The sequence below is a fragment of the Ornithodoros turicata genome, chromosome 7, assembly GCF_037126465.1.
Source record: "Ornithodoros turicata isolate Travis chromosome 7, ASM3712646v1, whole genome shotgun sequence".
In the NCBI taxonomy this organism is placed as follows: domain Eukaryota; kingdom Metazoa; phylum Arthropoda; class Arachnida; order Ixodida; family Argasidae; genus Ornithodoros; species Ornithodoros turicata.
In genome coordinates, this window is record NC_088207.1 from 46,892,678 (window position 1) to 46,909,212 (window position 16,535).

The window sequence follows — 16,535 nt, forward strand, 5'->3', positions numbered from 1 at the left end:
CTCATCATCATTTAAATAAAGTTGTTGTTTTTCTCATGGGGAAAACGTGCAGAGTGGGCGTGAACTGGCAGCTTATGCATGTCGTGTGGCCAATGGACATAAACGCTCTTTCTTCATGTCACTTTCACATTGGGAGAGCCCAATGCAACTTGCACCCATTCGTTCGTTATTTCTGAAATTAATATGACGGATAAACTGTACTATTCAATACGGCGCTATGCAGAGCATATTAATTCATGAGCGGGATGCCTCAGACGACATTTCCTAGATAACGCAGTGATCCACCAGATATGTCCGCCACGTCTATGTGACGTTGCCTGTACATCCACAATGGGACTTCGAAAAGTGTCTTACTTTCTATATCCCTGGGACCTGGGACATCTGATAGATGTGAAAAGGAACGCGCGAGCGCGCGTTATTTTTCGGAGACGTTTAGTACACGTGACCGTTAGTGACGTGACGTAAGCAAACGGAGAAAAAGTGTAGGTTTACTGCTTTATCTACCAAGTAATCACATCATAGACGATAGCTTGAGTTAAAAACACGATATTTGCCTGGATGGGTTGCAAGGAACTTTCGCAGCTATACACTGACAACGTTTGCAGAGTCTCAAGTTAACTGCAAAAATGTTGTCAACGTTCCAAACGTGATACGCCACGATACACTTGATGAACGTACTCCAACAATTTAAATTTCAGTATATGCTCGCTTTGGTATCTCTTGATATCCGCGTACGCGGCGGCGTTGGCACATACAACAAGAAGCAATGGAATTCGATAAAGTATTTAACACAAAGTCGTACTGGGGTTATGGAACGCAAAACTCAAAAGGGATTGGAATTATTTCCTGCAACCAAGGAGCATACGAGTACTTAAATTCGAATGAGAGGCAGAGAACAAGTGCCCATTCGTGGAACCCAGCCCTCTCCTTCCGATTTGTTTCGGTTTCAGTCTGTCTACCAGCGTCATGATGACGTTTCTCTGGTAGAGGTCTATTCGAACGCTTTGCATCTTAGTCCCTGTGGGTGCACAATGGTTCAGCTTCATTTCAATGGCAGCGGTTCTTACTTCCTCAATAAAATACTGTCATTGATTGAATATCACGTTTCATGGCAAAAAATGCCATGGAGGAACCGGAGCGAAAGCAAGAAAATATGTGGATGTGAGTGGAAAGCGAGTAAAAAGTAACTAGGAACTTAACTTAAGTTACTTAGGCAAAGTTACCAGAAAAAGGAACGAGTTCCTCTGAAAGTTACCACGGCGCAAAAGTACCCAGTTAAGTTACAAGTTACCAAAAAAAAGGAACTTAGTTACAGTAACGAGTTACCTCGAACTCTGGTAATAACACTGGAACAAATTCTGTCTCACTTCCAAGCGTGATAAACAGCCACCCTGGGAGCACTGGGGAAATGTTAAGTGAACAAAATACTTGCGTTAAACTGACAGAATAATTTTGTTCAATTAAGATTTCCTCGTGGCTCCAAGGGTTCCTGTAATCGCGCTCGGGAACGAAGACCACATTTTTTCAAGTGTTATTATTAACTTTGACGGGAGCTGTACCACGAGTGCTTTCATTACTTACATAGCATATGAAAGAGCGAAATTAGCTCTCTCCTCATTATGTGGTCAGAATAAAGTTCAGGCGGTTAGGAGCATCTAGTTTTAATAACAAGCTTTCGTGCATAATCTGCCGCTGCTGCAGCGGGCCAGTTTAGACAGAAAAGAAGTAGATAATAATAATAATATTTGTGGCTTTACGTCGCCAGTCAACTGTGATAAAATTAAAAATAAATCAATAAAGAACGAGACTGGAAGTGTTAGACCCGTCACTTCACTCCTCCTTTAAAAACCCATAATCAACGGAAGTAATTTTCTGATTGTCCCAAAATGACATTTTACAAAATTATAATAATAGTAATAAAGAAATAGGAGTGTTTGAACATGCAGAATACCTCTTCTTTATTTTTATTTTATTTTATTTATTACCTCCAGATGGCACATCCCAGTACATCCGCAAGAATGCCTCAGGTAATCCTGTTTTGATTTATGTGGGGCACGTTTGGTACCAGTACCACCCTTTGTTCTTGGTAGCTGACCTGATGCGCTGTTTGTGTTTTTTAGATGTCAGGTTTGCAAAATTAATCCATGGGCCGACCGCTCTGGCGTCGCTAATATTCATTGTTCGCCACGAATTATCATTACCTTGTTTTTGTACGTATCTCCCATAATGGACAAAAGCGCGCCGTTTTCAAAGGAGAAAAAAAAAAAGAAATATAAAGGCTCGCGCGAAGGAAAGGACAGCACCAAGAGAACACTCCATACTTGAGCTTACAATTTGATCTTCCAATTAGACCTCTCCCTGTTTGTAAACAAATGACTTCATAGTGTTGGACAGCGACACCAATTTGGTAGGGTTGAGCTACGCTCGGGTGGATGGATGGATGGAGTGTAGGGGCACCCCTGGTGGGCCTCTTTGGAACGAGGGTCCAGCTTTAAATGTGCGGACGTGCCGGATATTCTTTGCTTCGTTTCTCTTCTGTCATTAATTAGTTGCAGTGGTAGACGTGTCCTTTCTTTTGTTTAGCAGGCGTGTCCTTTCAACTCTATCCCCGCTTGTGGTGTTGATGTTGAATCCGTCTTTTCCTCTGGTATGAGGGGTCCCGTTGCATCGTCTGCTTTTGCATCATCCGTATTCCTCCGGTTCTGTCTATGTTCCTGACGGTTTTCTACCGACCATTGTTTCAATCGGCGTTTGGTTGTTGCCACCTCTGTATTTTCTCCGTTGGCCGTAGTAAACCCGAGGGCTTCCTCTAGCGGGCATGTTCTTTTTCCACCAAGGACCTCGCACTCCAGTATCACATGTCGTGTGTTTTCTACTATTCCTTTCTTACACAGCTGGCAATGCTTATCTATGTCCTCGAACTTGCTCCGCCATTCTCTCGTTCGTAGAACCCCTCCTCTTGCTTCGAACAGACGGCCACTTTCCTGGGAATTATCGTACAGCCCGATTGCATTTGCTATTGTAGTTTTCCCCTTTCTGTATGTCTCAAGTGCTGGTTTTCCTTCCATTCTCTTTCTCCAAGCCTCCGTCTCCACTTCCTCAATTCGTTCCCGTATTTCTTTGTCTGATAATTTTGGTGAAGAGCGTTCTATAAGCATGACTGGTATGTTGTATTTTTCTTCCAATTTTCGAGTTCTCAGATTCCACCTAGTCGGCATTCCCATTAGAATTGTAATTTTGTATATTATTCTTGGCCATCTGTGTTCTTCCATATCTATTAACCGGCTTTCATATGTTATTTTGCTATATGCTTCTCCGGCTTCAAAAGTGGAGATTCCTAGGTCACCCATTACTATTTCGTTCGGTACGGATCTGTGGCCTCTCAGGGCCATTCTTCCTATCTCTCGCTGTTTGCGTTCTAGAAATTCTCTTGTGTTTGAGTATATGCAGACTGCTCCATTGGCATATGTAACTGTGGGCACTACCACTGTTTTCCATAGTTCTCGTACCACCAATGGATAGTGGAAACTCCATTGTGCCACCCTGTTCAGGTACCCGATTGCCTGCTGTGCTTTTGTTCGTATTTTTTTCTCATAATCTTGGAGGCTGGTCTGTGTAGTTGCTATGTCGATGCCGAGGTAGGTGTACATTTCCTGGTATGGTATTGCTGTACCCTGAACAGTAAGTTCTATTCCGTCGTCCTTTTCATCCCAGCTCAGTATGGCAGATTTTTTTGTGTTAAATTGCAGACCTCTCTCCTCTGCAAACTTTCCGCATTGATTTAGCATCTCTTGTAACTCTTTCTTTCCTTCCGAAATCAGCACGAGGTCATCTGCGTATAAAAGCCCTGGGATTGTCAGCACCTGTTGTGTCCCATTTTCCCAATACTTTAGCTTTATTCCCATGTCCATTGTCTTTAGTCTTTCTTCTAGCTCGGCAATGTATAAGTTGAATAGTATTGGTATAATAGTATAGCTCGAAGCTAGGGGCGAACAAGGTTGCGCCCGAAAGACACGGTCTTGAGGGGATTACGATGGTTCCTGAAAGGGACGAGACCTTCGGTCCTACTTTTCTTTCAATAGGAGGCAGCGAACAAGTTCCCATTCGTGGATCCCAGCCCTCCTCTTCCGATTTCTTTCGGTTTCAGGCTGTCTGCCCACGTCATGATGACGTTTCTCGGGAAGAGGTCCATACAGGCAATGCAAGTGCTGATTCCGCCAAAGTTGGCGGGAACAGTACGGGCGTGACTCAGACAACGCGGCTAACGTATCCAAATCCAAGCCATACCAAATTGAATCCAACGCCAGTCAAATGTGTTTCTCACTTCTGCCACTTCTGAATGTTCTTGAAAAGTGAAGTTTCTTTCCCGTTAGTCGCTCCGTCGGCAGGATGCTTCCACACCTTCCTGCGACTTCTACAGCTAACCACAATCCAAAAACAAGAAGAAGACTCGAGAAACATTCCTTTTCGACGTTGCACAACTTGTCGGCCTTGCCTTGTCACGGACTGAATCACCTGCGCTTTGTGCGTGGGATGTGCTGCGCATTGTATTAAGTGAAGCAATGATTCTGGTGTTCTCGCGTACTTGTCGACCTTGTCATTCGCGACATATTTGTTTTTGGGACTTGTTCTCTTTTTTCTTGAGATTTCTGTGGCGTTGTGGACAGAACACAATGAACTGTCAAGTATCCATCCGATATCCGGACGATTCTGGCCCGTTGTTTTACCCTTAGCTGCAGCGTCCAATTAGCTACACAATGTGGCTCCCAGGTACAGAGGCAGGACAAACATCTCATGCCGACCCAGGCAATGTGGGTCGTAATTGTGCCTCACCACCTCTGGAAGGCGGGGAGGCTCCCTGTGATACTTGCACAGATCGCGGGTAAATTTGAAGTTTTCTATTTGTTTTATTCTTGTGCTGTCAAAAAAATTCTCGCGGTGCAGTCAGCAGTCTGAAAGCCAGATCGTTTTTCCTCCCCTATTTAAAGTTACGACCTACTTCCAATGTGCGAGTTTCAACAGTGTTTTGAAAGCAAGCTTATCTAGACGTAAAATAATGTGGCAACATGGTCTGCTTCTGGTAAATGTACGTATAATTGAACTAATTCTGACATGCAGAAGTGCCTGTTTCATATTGTAATTTGAATTTGAAGCACCAATAATGATCAGTGTATCGGTACATTGGGGAATGTACCAGGCCTGCAGTGAACGAATTTTTTAAAAACGCATCTGCCTGACTGCGTACTTGTCTATATCCAGGCAAGCAGATACAAGTGATGACAAGGAGAGCTTAGGAAGTGGTGACACAGAAATCAAGGCGCAAGAAACAAAAATGCGGGTACGTATTCTTGAATCATTTTGAAGTGTGCACTGTCTGTAGCACATAACTTATTACGATGTTCTATGAATCGTGCACATCAATGCCCAACGGGCACGACCCTAAGGTGTATAATTCATTTCTCTTTTCATAGCATCGCACTGATATAGATCAAGAAGAACATCCGGATCTACTGACACTGTTCAACCAGAGTACAGCCACTTCTAACACCTTCACACATTCCTTTCTCCAGAGTATATTGTCTAGTGTTGAAAGCAAAGATCCAGGTAAGTTCGCGCAAATCATTTTTGCGCTACGTGAAATATGGATCTTAGACATCTACAAAGCACCAAAGTCATATTAACGAGACAAATTGCATGAAGGCAAGCACTGTTCCCTTTTATATGAAACTTGAGATGTCTAAACTTATGCGCTTCTTGTGTCTCTTCCTAATGTTAGTTGTTGCCAGTGCCTGGGTTGAGACCTTACTTGACGTGATGGACTTATTACCGAAAGATGTCCTCAGAAAAGATGTAAGTTTTACTCTATTTTATCAGATGTCTTTATGTTAAGCATCAGTATTTTTGATTCTCTAGTGAAAATTCATTTCGCACCATTTGCTTTTCATTTTGTCATTTTGCTTTTGCATGTTGCAGATTCTGACACTTGCTGTGAACAAGGGTCAGCTATCCCAGCCAGAGCCAGCGCGCGTGTTGTGCTGTCGTCTCCTTGGCAAGATATGTATCAAGCTTGACCCCTATGTGTGAGTCTTTGATCGTGTGTGCAATGTTATCATAATTTATTTGTCATCATCATTTCTTTATATTTTATATATGATGAGACATTAACATATTAGTTACGCTCAATTCCCCAAAAATGAAAATGTTAATTTTGTCGTAATACGTGTTTGCCATCTGTGACATGCCCTAGCACAGCATAGCAGAAAAAAATTCTCATTTTTGAAGGTCTTCTTGTGCCACGTTGTACAACGTACTATTTAATTTTACGCTCATTTCTATAATGTTCTAATTTCGTAAGTAATTTTTGGAAAATTTTGAGGCTGGGGACAACGCGAGACAAAATGTTCGAAAAGAAACACTGTGGTTTTTGTTCACAGACCTACAGCATTTTTCTGTTCTCTACATTCTTAATTGGCATTACTTTCGATTGCACTGTCTTGACCTTGACAGAGTGTGACAATTACTGTACACTGTGCTTAGCCCATGAAACTTTTCAGAGTGAAGAAAGAAGCCTTACCACTTGTTCAGTCCCTCTGCCAAGATGTTGAACACACTGTACGAGCATGCATGTGTCGGCACCTCGATTCTGTTACGAGAGCTATAGGGTGAGTTGCCCTTAAGATGGTCGGCACGTCTTTTCAGTGCTTGGAAGTGACATTTAGACTGATGTTGTAATGACTTTGCAACATAGCGGTGATGATCTTTTAAGTTGGGTATGTACAAAAGTGCTTGCCGGTTATATGAACACTCTCATCAATGCAAAGAACAGACATGGTTTGGTACTATGTAGAAGAAACACGTGTTTCACTTAACTATGTTGCTTTTTCAGGTTGGAAACAACAAAAAATGTCATCCTTCCAGAGCTAGTCGAAATGGCTAATGACGAGCATTGTTCCGTTCGACTAGCCGCTATTGAGACAGTCGTGAACATGTTGCCGCTGCTAGATGATGGTCAGTATGACTACGTTTATTCCTTAAATTCATGAATGTGATACGTGAATGTCAAAGGAATGTATTATTATAATAATAGTATGCACGTTGTGGCTCACTTCACAGATTCGTGTCGAAACATCATCATACCCTTGGTGAAGAAGTTCACGGAGAGGTCCCTTCACATAACAGACAGCACACTTCCAGCAGTATCTAGGGAAATGGGGCGACTCTGTCTGGGATTAGCAGGTAGGCGTTTTAGTCAGTACTCCTATTTGTACATCTAATGTTGCATAATGCTTCAGAAATTATGTTTGCTCGCCACAGAGAGTTTCTTGGAAGAAGAACGGGAGTGGTTTCTAGACCTGTTTCGTCAGTTGGCCCGGTGTGGACTGCCATCAGACACTGGAGGAGGGGAGGCGACAGACAACTTTACACTTGTAAGTGTGTATGTTCCACATTTGAAAGAACTACAGGTTTTCCCGGCGATTTTAATCCAAGTGCCAGCTAAATTAATCCATGCCCCATAAAGTTTGCATGGCACATGGATTAATTTCGATGGCGCTTGGATTAAAATCGGCGGGAAAACCTGTAGATGCGGAATAAGATTGGCATCTCTGTTTTCCTCGGAGAATACATGTAGAGAGCTAATGAATGGTATCGCTATAATCTCTCACGTTTCTAGATGCCAGATTTAGTTCCTGTGGCCGAGATTAGCGACAAGCTGGTGCAATGTCGCAACGCATGCGCTTACAACTTCCCGGTATGCAGTACCTTGCGTGCTGTGAGTGTTTAATCGCTCATGGCGCTCAAACATGCAGGCAATGGTGGCATTTGTTGGTCCCCACGACTTCAAAGAGAAGCTTTTTAAGCCTTTCCAAGACCTGTGTCGAGATCCACATTCCATTGTGAGAAGGACCGTCGCTTCAGGCCTGCACGAGGTAGGAAATGTTCTTCGGTCACCCAAAAGAGTTGAGCAACATAATCTCGTATTTCTATATAATTTTGTTGTACATGTTGCAAAAATACATGATAGATTGGTCTGAACTGAAGCTGTCCCTGCAAAAGGCTTTTTTTCTTTTTTTTTTTTGTATCCATTATCCGTAACCAGTCAGGAATGTGAGCACATCAACGGTTCTTGGTTAAGATAGCACAAAAGTTGCTCTCTCAATAGTTAGAGAAAGTACACCGAACATGAAGGGCACTCAGGCTTCCGTGCTTCAAATTGACCATGTTTATCTTGCCAGGTTGTGCGTGTGTTGGGACGTAGCTCCTCAATGGTGCTCGATTCCCTTATACATCTACTCTGTGATACCAATTGTCCAAGTGTGCTGCTGTCCCGTTTGCCATTAACCCTTAGCGTGCTTGCTCCAAATTGCAAGGTGGGTGCTCAACTTCAGTACAGTTTTCGGAAGTTTGATTTGCACATACGGCTTGCGTCAAAGTTAACTTGAACGCCCCTGAAACGCACCCTTGCAGCTCCCAGCAGAAAACAATGCGTTCATAACGAGGCTCGCCCGCTGTAACTCTAAATAGATGACCAAGACACTTTCCGTCGTTATTTCTACTAAGCACTACCAGGGCCTGCAGGCTGGAATGGCGTTCAAGTTAACTCCGATGTTAGCTGTACGTGCGTGCACTTTTTCCGTGGTAGCTGCATTACTTTAACATTTTCTCACAGCAACAGCAGCTCGAAAGTCTGATTGAGGCACTCGAGTGCTGTGAGAGCTCCGTTTTAGTCAGCAGTTGCTGGCGTCTGCACGTCGAAGCACTGCACAGTCTCGGAGCTCTGTCGAGTTGCCACACGCTGCACACTCGAGTCAGCCGTCTGCTTCTGAATCGACTGCACGCGGCTGTAAGCTACAACACACGTCCCATTGGGGAACGTAGTGACCCATGGTTGCATGGAGCACTATTCTTCAAACTTTTTGTTCCATGTGCAGAGAGCGCTTCCTTGTCGTTTGGCAGCTTCACATAACCTTCTGCTATTCCTGCGGGATGCACCAAGCGAAAGCCACAGGAGGGAGCTTGTGAGCCAGATCATACAAAGTATGCAAGATGCAATCTTTGTTGTTTTCAAAGCGAGGTGCAATGTGATATGCTCTGCAGTATTGCACGTCTGCATACCCTGTTTCAGACTTGAGCCAGGGACAAAGCTGTCGCAGCAGGATGCTCTACGTTCGACTCTGCGGGCAGGCCATGTTACTCTTCTCCAAGCGCTACTTTAAGGATAACTTCTTTCACCCTTTGCTGCTCCTTTCAGGTAAGCACATTGGTCAGTGGTTGTGAAGCCTTCACCTTTCTTCACCTCCACTTAGGAGACAAAGTGGCCAATGTGAGGTTGAAGGTCTGTGAGATGCTTCCTAGTCTCAAGTCCTTACTTGTACTTCCACGTGATGAAAGCAGCTTGCAGCAGTTGGAAGCAGTTGTAGGAAAGTTACTTGCAACTGAAGTTGATAAAGATGTCTCAGCTGCTCTGAGAAATGTGAGTCAACTGCATACTACTACCTTCTTGGCGAACGTGCAATGAAATCGCGATCATAATCGTATCACACCATATGCATGTGTTATAGCACGCATTGTTTCTAGGCCATTGATGAACTGGACCGTATTGAAGTACCTACAGAAAAGGTAGCTCATCTGCTGATAAAGATGTGCTCTTTGTTGATTTGCGCAGCTTTTTGCTGATCTCGATCGCGCTGAAATGTTTTCAGGATTCTGGTTCAAGGAAGTCACCAGGAGTTTTTGCCACAGGGAGTCTAACACAACAAGGAAAGATCCCCGTTAGAGGTGAGACGCAAGCGAGTGCCAACATCCCAACTCGCATGCTTCTGCTCTTATCACTTTTATGGTTTCATTGAGGTGTGATTTTATTTCCATTACTGTATTTATTCCTACTTCAATTCAGAACGAAAGGCAACATCCAGGCTGATCAGAGATGTTCCTGTACGCCCTGTCTCTATGGTTATGCGTTCTAATAAAGGTGATTGTAAACAAAAAATATAATATCTGAACATGTATAGAGAGCCTGAAGTTTTAGGGTTTAACCTGATTCTTCCCCGAATTTGCACCCCAAATTGAAGGTTGTCTCTTTAGGGTGAAACCCGATTTTTACCCAGCAAATTGCCCTCACCTGTTGTTCGCTGTTCGCCTGTTGGAATGCACACTAACTTGTTCGGCAGCAAACGCAGTTATATCACCATTTGTACCGAACCAGTTCAGTTACATGAGAGAACTGACGTTCTGAGGCTGGAACGACATAGAAAGAACAAACACATACAAATCCAGAAGATGTGGGTTCGAGTCCTACAGCTGGCTAACCTTTTCTGTGCCTTCCGTCTTTCATCGTTCAGTTCAGTTAGTTTGAGTAACTGAGCCAGATTTCTCCCCAAATTTAACGTACTGGAAGTTTTTCCACCCGAATTTGCATTAACTTAGAGCAGATGTTTATTTACCGGGCTTTTTACTCCCCAAATTTAGAAGAAAAAAAATTTCCCGAAAACTTCAGGCCCTACATATATATTAGCTCCCTTAGGTTATGGGTACCAGTAACTACTATTCCATGTTTAAAGTGATTTGTTACTTGCAGTTGCAGCTGCCGAAATTAAGAGGCTTCACCGTTTGTCTCTAGACTCCAATGGAGTAACCACGGAGATAAAATCATCAAGGAACGAGAAGGCCAATGGACCTTCGAAACTGGAGAACAGGTCAGGCGGCCCAATAGCTAGGTGTAGCAAACTTAAAACATAGTTTCGAGCACAACACCTTTCTTTTCTCTCTCTTTTTTTTTTTTCTTATGCTTCATAAAAGATTATACAGACGTTCTACGATATACTTCTAGGATCCCAGTGCGAGTGACACTTGGAGAGCCCCGCCTGGTCTCCTTTCACATGCCAGCTGGAATGAGGGCATTACCGTTGCCTCCCATCACATCCCATTTGCCTGCCTGCAGGAAACCATCAGGTCCTTCTCCTTCCTACTGTGCATGTCTAAGACTAATTTTGGTGTATGCATGCATATTTTGTGTGCTTTGTGTCACTACGTGATAACATGATGTTTCTAATTGCAAATTTTAACGATAAAAAGTGCAACAATGTTGATGTTAATGGAAATGAATCTGTTTGCAGAATCTCCACGATCTACAAGCAGGATCCCTACTCCACGAATGATTCGGTAAGTCACGTTAGTAATCATTAACCATCACTGCAGATGTCTCTTACATATTGTATGTTTGGATTTGGTCAGATTTTGCATACATTTCACACCATTCAAAGGCAGTGCGCTAATTGCTAGAAATGTTCATGTACTAACTTGAAAAGTTCATGAATTGCCATGTTACCTTGTGGTAGGGACTTTGTATGGGAGTGCTTCTGGGTCATATGACACATTGTAATGCATGCACTGGAGGATGCAAAATTTGTTCATAGAAAGCTGACCCGCACACAAGGAATGCTAGGCATCTCTTCACACTTCAAGCACAGAATTGTTCGAGAGCAGCATGGCTTACAGTCCAGGTTATTTTTAAAAAATTTAAAAACTTATGTGCTCCCTGCATGTCATGCTGCCTATGCAACTGAATCTTGATATTGGGGAAGTTGCTATATCAAGGAACTTTTCAAATTTACTACTATTCATTCTGATACATTTTGCCTTCTTGTACACATAATCTAACCTTATGGGAGTCATAGTATAAATTCAGGCTCTTCACTGATTTCCAGTGTTAGGTGAATCCACCAAGCAAAGTAGTCTCGCTTTACGCTGTAACATTATACATTTTTACATATGTGCGTGTGTCTCTGTACAAATATTAATGTACGTGCAAACAGCTCTCCCACGTTACACTACATCACACTGATTTTGGTCTTTGTTGCACAAAGTTTCAGCTTGTATTTCAGTGCTGCTGCTAAAAATATGTAGTGGGTATGTGTTTGACTGTACCACACCTTTCTGACACCTATCATTTGGTTTTAGAGGATAGGTACTGAAAGGTACATTTGACATTTCAGACGAAGACCCCAGTCTGAGTGCCTGGATGGTATTGTGCCGCGTACTAGTGACCTCTGACCGATCCTGGGTTACAGCATGATGTTAAGACTGAACAGTCCTCGATGCCAGGGCATTCAATTCGTCAAGTTCTGCTAAGTAGCAAAGCACATGCTTCGAGGGAAGTTTTTTGGGGGGCATTAGTGCCATTGCAAAACCATACCTCCTTTGCATTGGTCTATAGCCCAGATTGGCATGTAGTCAAGAATATGCAGTCAATATGCAGTCAATGTGTAGTCAATGTATGACTACACTCTGAAGAGTGTTGAGATACGTTTACAAAAATATTCCTTCAAGTGCTTCCAAAGGAATTGATAGTTATTTTTCTGAAGTGTGCAACAATACAGATAACACTACCGACTTGTGATGTAGTGCTATGAAGTAAGTAGAGCAGCAATACTGAATTCATGTGCACTTGTAGGCCCAGAGACTTTGAATTCCATGAAATTTGTAAGTTGTTGAATTTTTGGGCATGCTCACCCTCCCTCATCCTCGCTTGTGTGCGAAAGACCTTACATATTGGTACGTGTGACTGCTGCAATTATAGACAACATGATGTCATATTCTATATGCCATCTGGCATGTACGCCAAAATATTTGCCAAGTGCACTAAAGCTTGCTGCACGCAGATGTCGATCACACTACATTGTCCATTTTGGCGACCGTACCCACAATTGCTGCAACCACCACTGTGGAGCATCAACAGCTTGTTTTGCAGGTCATTTTCATCACACTGCGGCATTCATTGGCTTTTACAGCGAGCCTCAGCTAACTTCAGCCAGCATGCAAGGATAAAGATCCCCAAACTTGTTCACTTGCCAGCAGAACCATATGCCGGTGACGTCATCTCACCCTCATCATAGCCTTTTTTTGTTTCTTTCTTTTGTTAGATGGGCATGACCATAAACAAGTATGGAGCCAAACCTAGGCATGCATAACCCCAGTGAAGTGCCTTGTTTAGCGATTCAGGCATCTGAACGCAGGTCTGAAAAGTAGGTAGGCGATGTGCAAATCAGGACCTGGAAAACTCAACAAAGGATCCCAAGCATGTAGACGTTCTCTGTACCACGAGAGAAGCATCAAGGTGCAATGCATTTTTACAAAAATTGCTTTTGGGTCTTATGCAGTTCTGCACAAAATGCAGGACAGGCATTGTGATATCGGTGTTTTTTTTCCCTCTATGTGTCCACATCACATTGTTATCTTATCATTGGTCTATTGATAGAAGGAAGAATGCAGCTTTCGGAAGTCCTAGTCCTGTTTTTTTCGTTTTTGAAGATGAGAAGGAAATATATTGGGTTATAGATTTTACTGCCATGTGTCCAACTAATTTTAGAGAGAGAGGACTTGCACATGCTGTTATTATGAAACAAAAGTTGCAAAAAACCATAAGTGAATTTGTCACTCCATACCATTGATGTCACTCCGTACCTTTTGTTTTCCTGCCTATGTTCCATTGTGCCTACTTTCAATGCTTGACTATGTTAGCACCCTACAGTGCTTCAAATATAATAATTCTGCATAGCAAGAGGTATGCAGTCTGCAACTCAGGCAAAAGTCAGGTGTAATAGAACTCTATTTTTAGATGTTTGTGGAGAGACCAGAATGTCAAAGTGCATATTTACTTTTGTGCTACATGGATTTCTCAGGAAGGATGAATGTTTGACTCATCTATATGTACACAAACATTGTCTTTCATAGATACCGTTCATGCATTTTATTTCACTCCATCACCCGTTCATGCATTTTATTTCACTGTGCTTTGCTCGAATCACTACTTTTTGTTTTTCAGCACACATTTTATGTTCTATCCTCACATAAAAATGTGCAAACATGCTGGAAATAGCATAGCTATAGCATATTTGTAAGTTATTCTTTTAATATCCATTGCCGATCTATGCACACCAAAGGGCACTACACAAAACTTTACTTTGTCACGAAGCATAGTCACAACGTGCCGATAAATACACACAGAGGAGGACATATACATATATTAATGCATATATATTTTACTTTGCACAGTTCATTTGCATATTTTTATCACAAGCTCCCGTGAAACTGACCCAGGTACTTCCTTCAACATGTCTCACGTGTGCAGTAGAATAGCCACGTTATAATAATGAGTGTGCAATTTGTGCTTTCCATGACACTGTTTCAGTTGTTTAGTCACTCTGTTATTGGTAATATTCATAACATGACATGGGCCTGTGCACATATTTTGAGTTTCAAATACGTATATTATGTATACATTTTTTATTACTGGCTACATTTGGCTGGAAACATTAATGAGAGTACATTTGAACATTCAGTCCTTTGTCAGTAATGCAAAAGTGAGAGGCAAAACCTACTAGTTACATGTAGGCAGATGTAGAAATGAAAATTTGCTTAGAAGTTAAGTAATTAACTGTGCTGGCTTTTTTTTCGTATCAGGGCACCTTGCTTTCCTTTTGTGTGGTTCTTCTACTTTCTTTCCTTTTGTAAAGTACAACATAACCCTTTCGGCAGGTTACGAGGCCAGGCAGACATCCTGTAGGACAGTGTATGCAACGACTGGACTAATTAGCTATAATTAATTAATTAGTTTAGTAATAACCTTAATTAATAATAACCTTATTTATTAAAAAATCTGTAATGAATAAAAAAAAACACCCTGCATATAATACTTAATGGGCTCTACAGTCACCACCACTAATTTCATGTGGACCAAACGAGTAAACAGTAACGCAAGCCTATGTATGCAGTTGAATGCTGCAAATGTGGACATCCCTGCACTGTCCCTTTAAGAGAGCAAACGCCACATTAAAGCCAGCGCAACTCATTCTTGTGCCTTATTGACGTCCATTGCCGTTATGGCTGATTATAGTTTGTGACGAGACTATACGGAGGCTCATTTGGAGGCTGTGTCCTACCTTTGGTAAAATTTATAATTTCCAGAATGTCCATTGACCCACTGAGCGGGCATGAGATGTTTGTGCTTGATTTCACATGTAGGTTGCCAAACATTGAGCAGTTTCAAACTTCGCATTTGGTGCTGCAGGCTTGGCCTTTCCAGGCCTGCTAGCTTTGAAGTCTTCCTGACCCACAGCGTGAATGTTCACAATTTCTGTGCTCTTCTTCTTTCATGCTTTTCTTTCATCTTTGGAGTTCTTGCTTGTATATGGTAGTGTCCACCAACAGTACTGCGTTCTCCCCAAAATCTTTCCACTGCGTTGTAATCATATAATCCCATCTAACTGTACAGTAAGGGAGAATTTCTACGTAGAAGGTATTTCAATGCCTTCTCTCTTCATGCTCTTTTACCAATATATTCTTTAACACCATCAAGCATAGTCTGTCTGCAAAAAAATCATTTGATTGCATTACATCCATCAAATTTGAGTGCATTAAGATCTGTGAGTCATCACACTAAGCGCAGTGATATTACCCATCAACTTATCAAAGTCATGAACTATGATATTACCAACATCAACCATCCAGTTGTCAACTTTCTGTGGTACATCACAACCTTATTGCGAGGGAAGCACAAGTCATTGTTATGTTCGTTAAATTTATGGCTGAAGTTGCTGCATGTGCAATTGTGTCATGGATACATATACCTTTTGTTTACTGAAACTTTCCATGTTCTCATTAGCGTAATATATTTAAAAGTCAGTACTCTTACTAGGTTTCTGTTACAAAGTGCAATTTTGGCTGCGCAGTTTGCACAGCCAAAATAAACTCTTAACATCAGTAGATATTGTTCTTATAACAAAGGCAGGTTAGTAAGTTCATAGTAGGTATTCCTCATTTTTAGTTATCATCATGTACATTATTGATGGTCTAGAAGTTTTATCGTTTTTTACTTGTTACCACAAATATTATTGATGATCTGAAAGTTTGTTATATACAGAATGTGGGGAACTTACCAAAGATGTGATCTATGCAAGATTTCTTTCTTTGACACATCAAGAGCATGTGCAAAAGAGCAATTGTACAAGTTGGCATTAAACCATTGCAATTATTTCTACTATAGCTGTGTCGCGGCCTTTGCAGCATGAATGGTTTGCCGATGTAGTTCAACATACGGCCTGCAGTGTTTGACCTAATGAAATAAAACAATGTTTCAAGTAAGAAAACTACAGGGTGGGTGCTATAAAAGGTCAGTCACATTTTTCGTGAGTGACGCTATACCTGCTTGACAGAGAGACTTCTGCTGCCACACAGCAAATAATATATGCCAGAGGGAGACCTACGAAAAAATCGTGGTTGCCTGCCACTGCGTAACATATTAAATACAGCCACGCAAACTTTCGTCTTCATGTGTTTCCTACGCACTATATACCGATGGATGGAGGCGAAAGTTTGCACGGTTGTATTTATTTTGTTACACAGTGCTTGGTAACCACAATTTTTTTCGTAGGCTTCTCTTGCATAAATTCTTTACTCTGAGGCAGAGAAAGTCTGTGCATCAAGGAGTTATCGCGTCTTGCACGAAAATGGGACTGACCTTTTAGAGCACCCACCCT

General features: G+C 42.1%; 1 protein-coding gene across 1 annotated transcript; it reads left to right on the forward strand.

Moving 5' to 3' along the window:
• The first annotated feature begins 4,307 nt into the window (after positions 1-4,307).
• Positions 4,308-16,039, forward strand: LOC135401307 (serine/threonine-protein phosphatase 4 regulatory subunit 4-like). Its single transcript, XM_064633627.1, has 23 exons — positions 4,308-4,882; positions 5,260-5,338; positions 5,472-5,604; positions 5,777-5,850; positions 5,974-6,080; positions 6,555-6,662; positions 6,887-7,008; positions 7,114-7,236; positions 7,315-7,427; positions 7,673-7,750; positions 7,809-7,928; positions 8,235-8,369; positions 8,669-8,842; positions 8,931-9,036; positions 9,125-9,250; positions 9,306-9,472; positions 9,577-9,618; positions 9,702-9,777; positions 9,896-9,970; positions 10,577-10,694; positions 10,829-10,950; positions 11,115-11,160; positions 11,994-16,039. The coding sequence occupies exons 1-23, from the start codon at positions 4,758-4,760 to the stop codon at positions 12,049-12,051; spliced, it is 2,427 nt and encodes an 808-aa protein (XP_064489697.1). The 5' UTR covers positions 4,308-4,757; the 3' UTR covers positions 12,052-16,039.
• Positions 16,040-16,535: the final 496 nt, after the last annotated feature.

Coding starts and splice junctions, on each gene's coding strand:
- LOC135401307 (XM_064633627.1), top strand. CDS start 4,758: ATGTGGCTCCCAGGTACAGAGGCAGGACAAACATCTCATGCCGACCCA. Junction 4,883..5,259: donor GATACTTGCACAGATCGCGG/GTAAATTTGAAG, acceptor GTCTATATCCAG/GCAAGCAGATACAAGTGATG. Junction 9,037..9,124: donor TGTGAGCCAGATCATACAAA/GTATGCAAGATG, acceptor ACCCTGTTTCAG/ACTTGAGCCAGGGACAAAGC.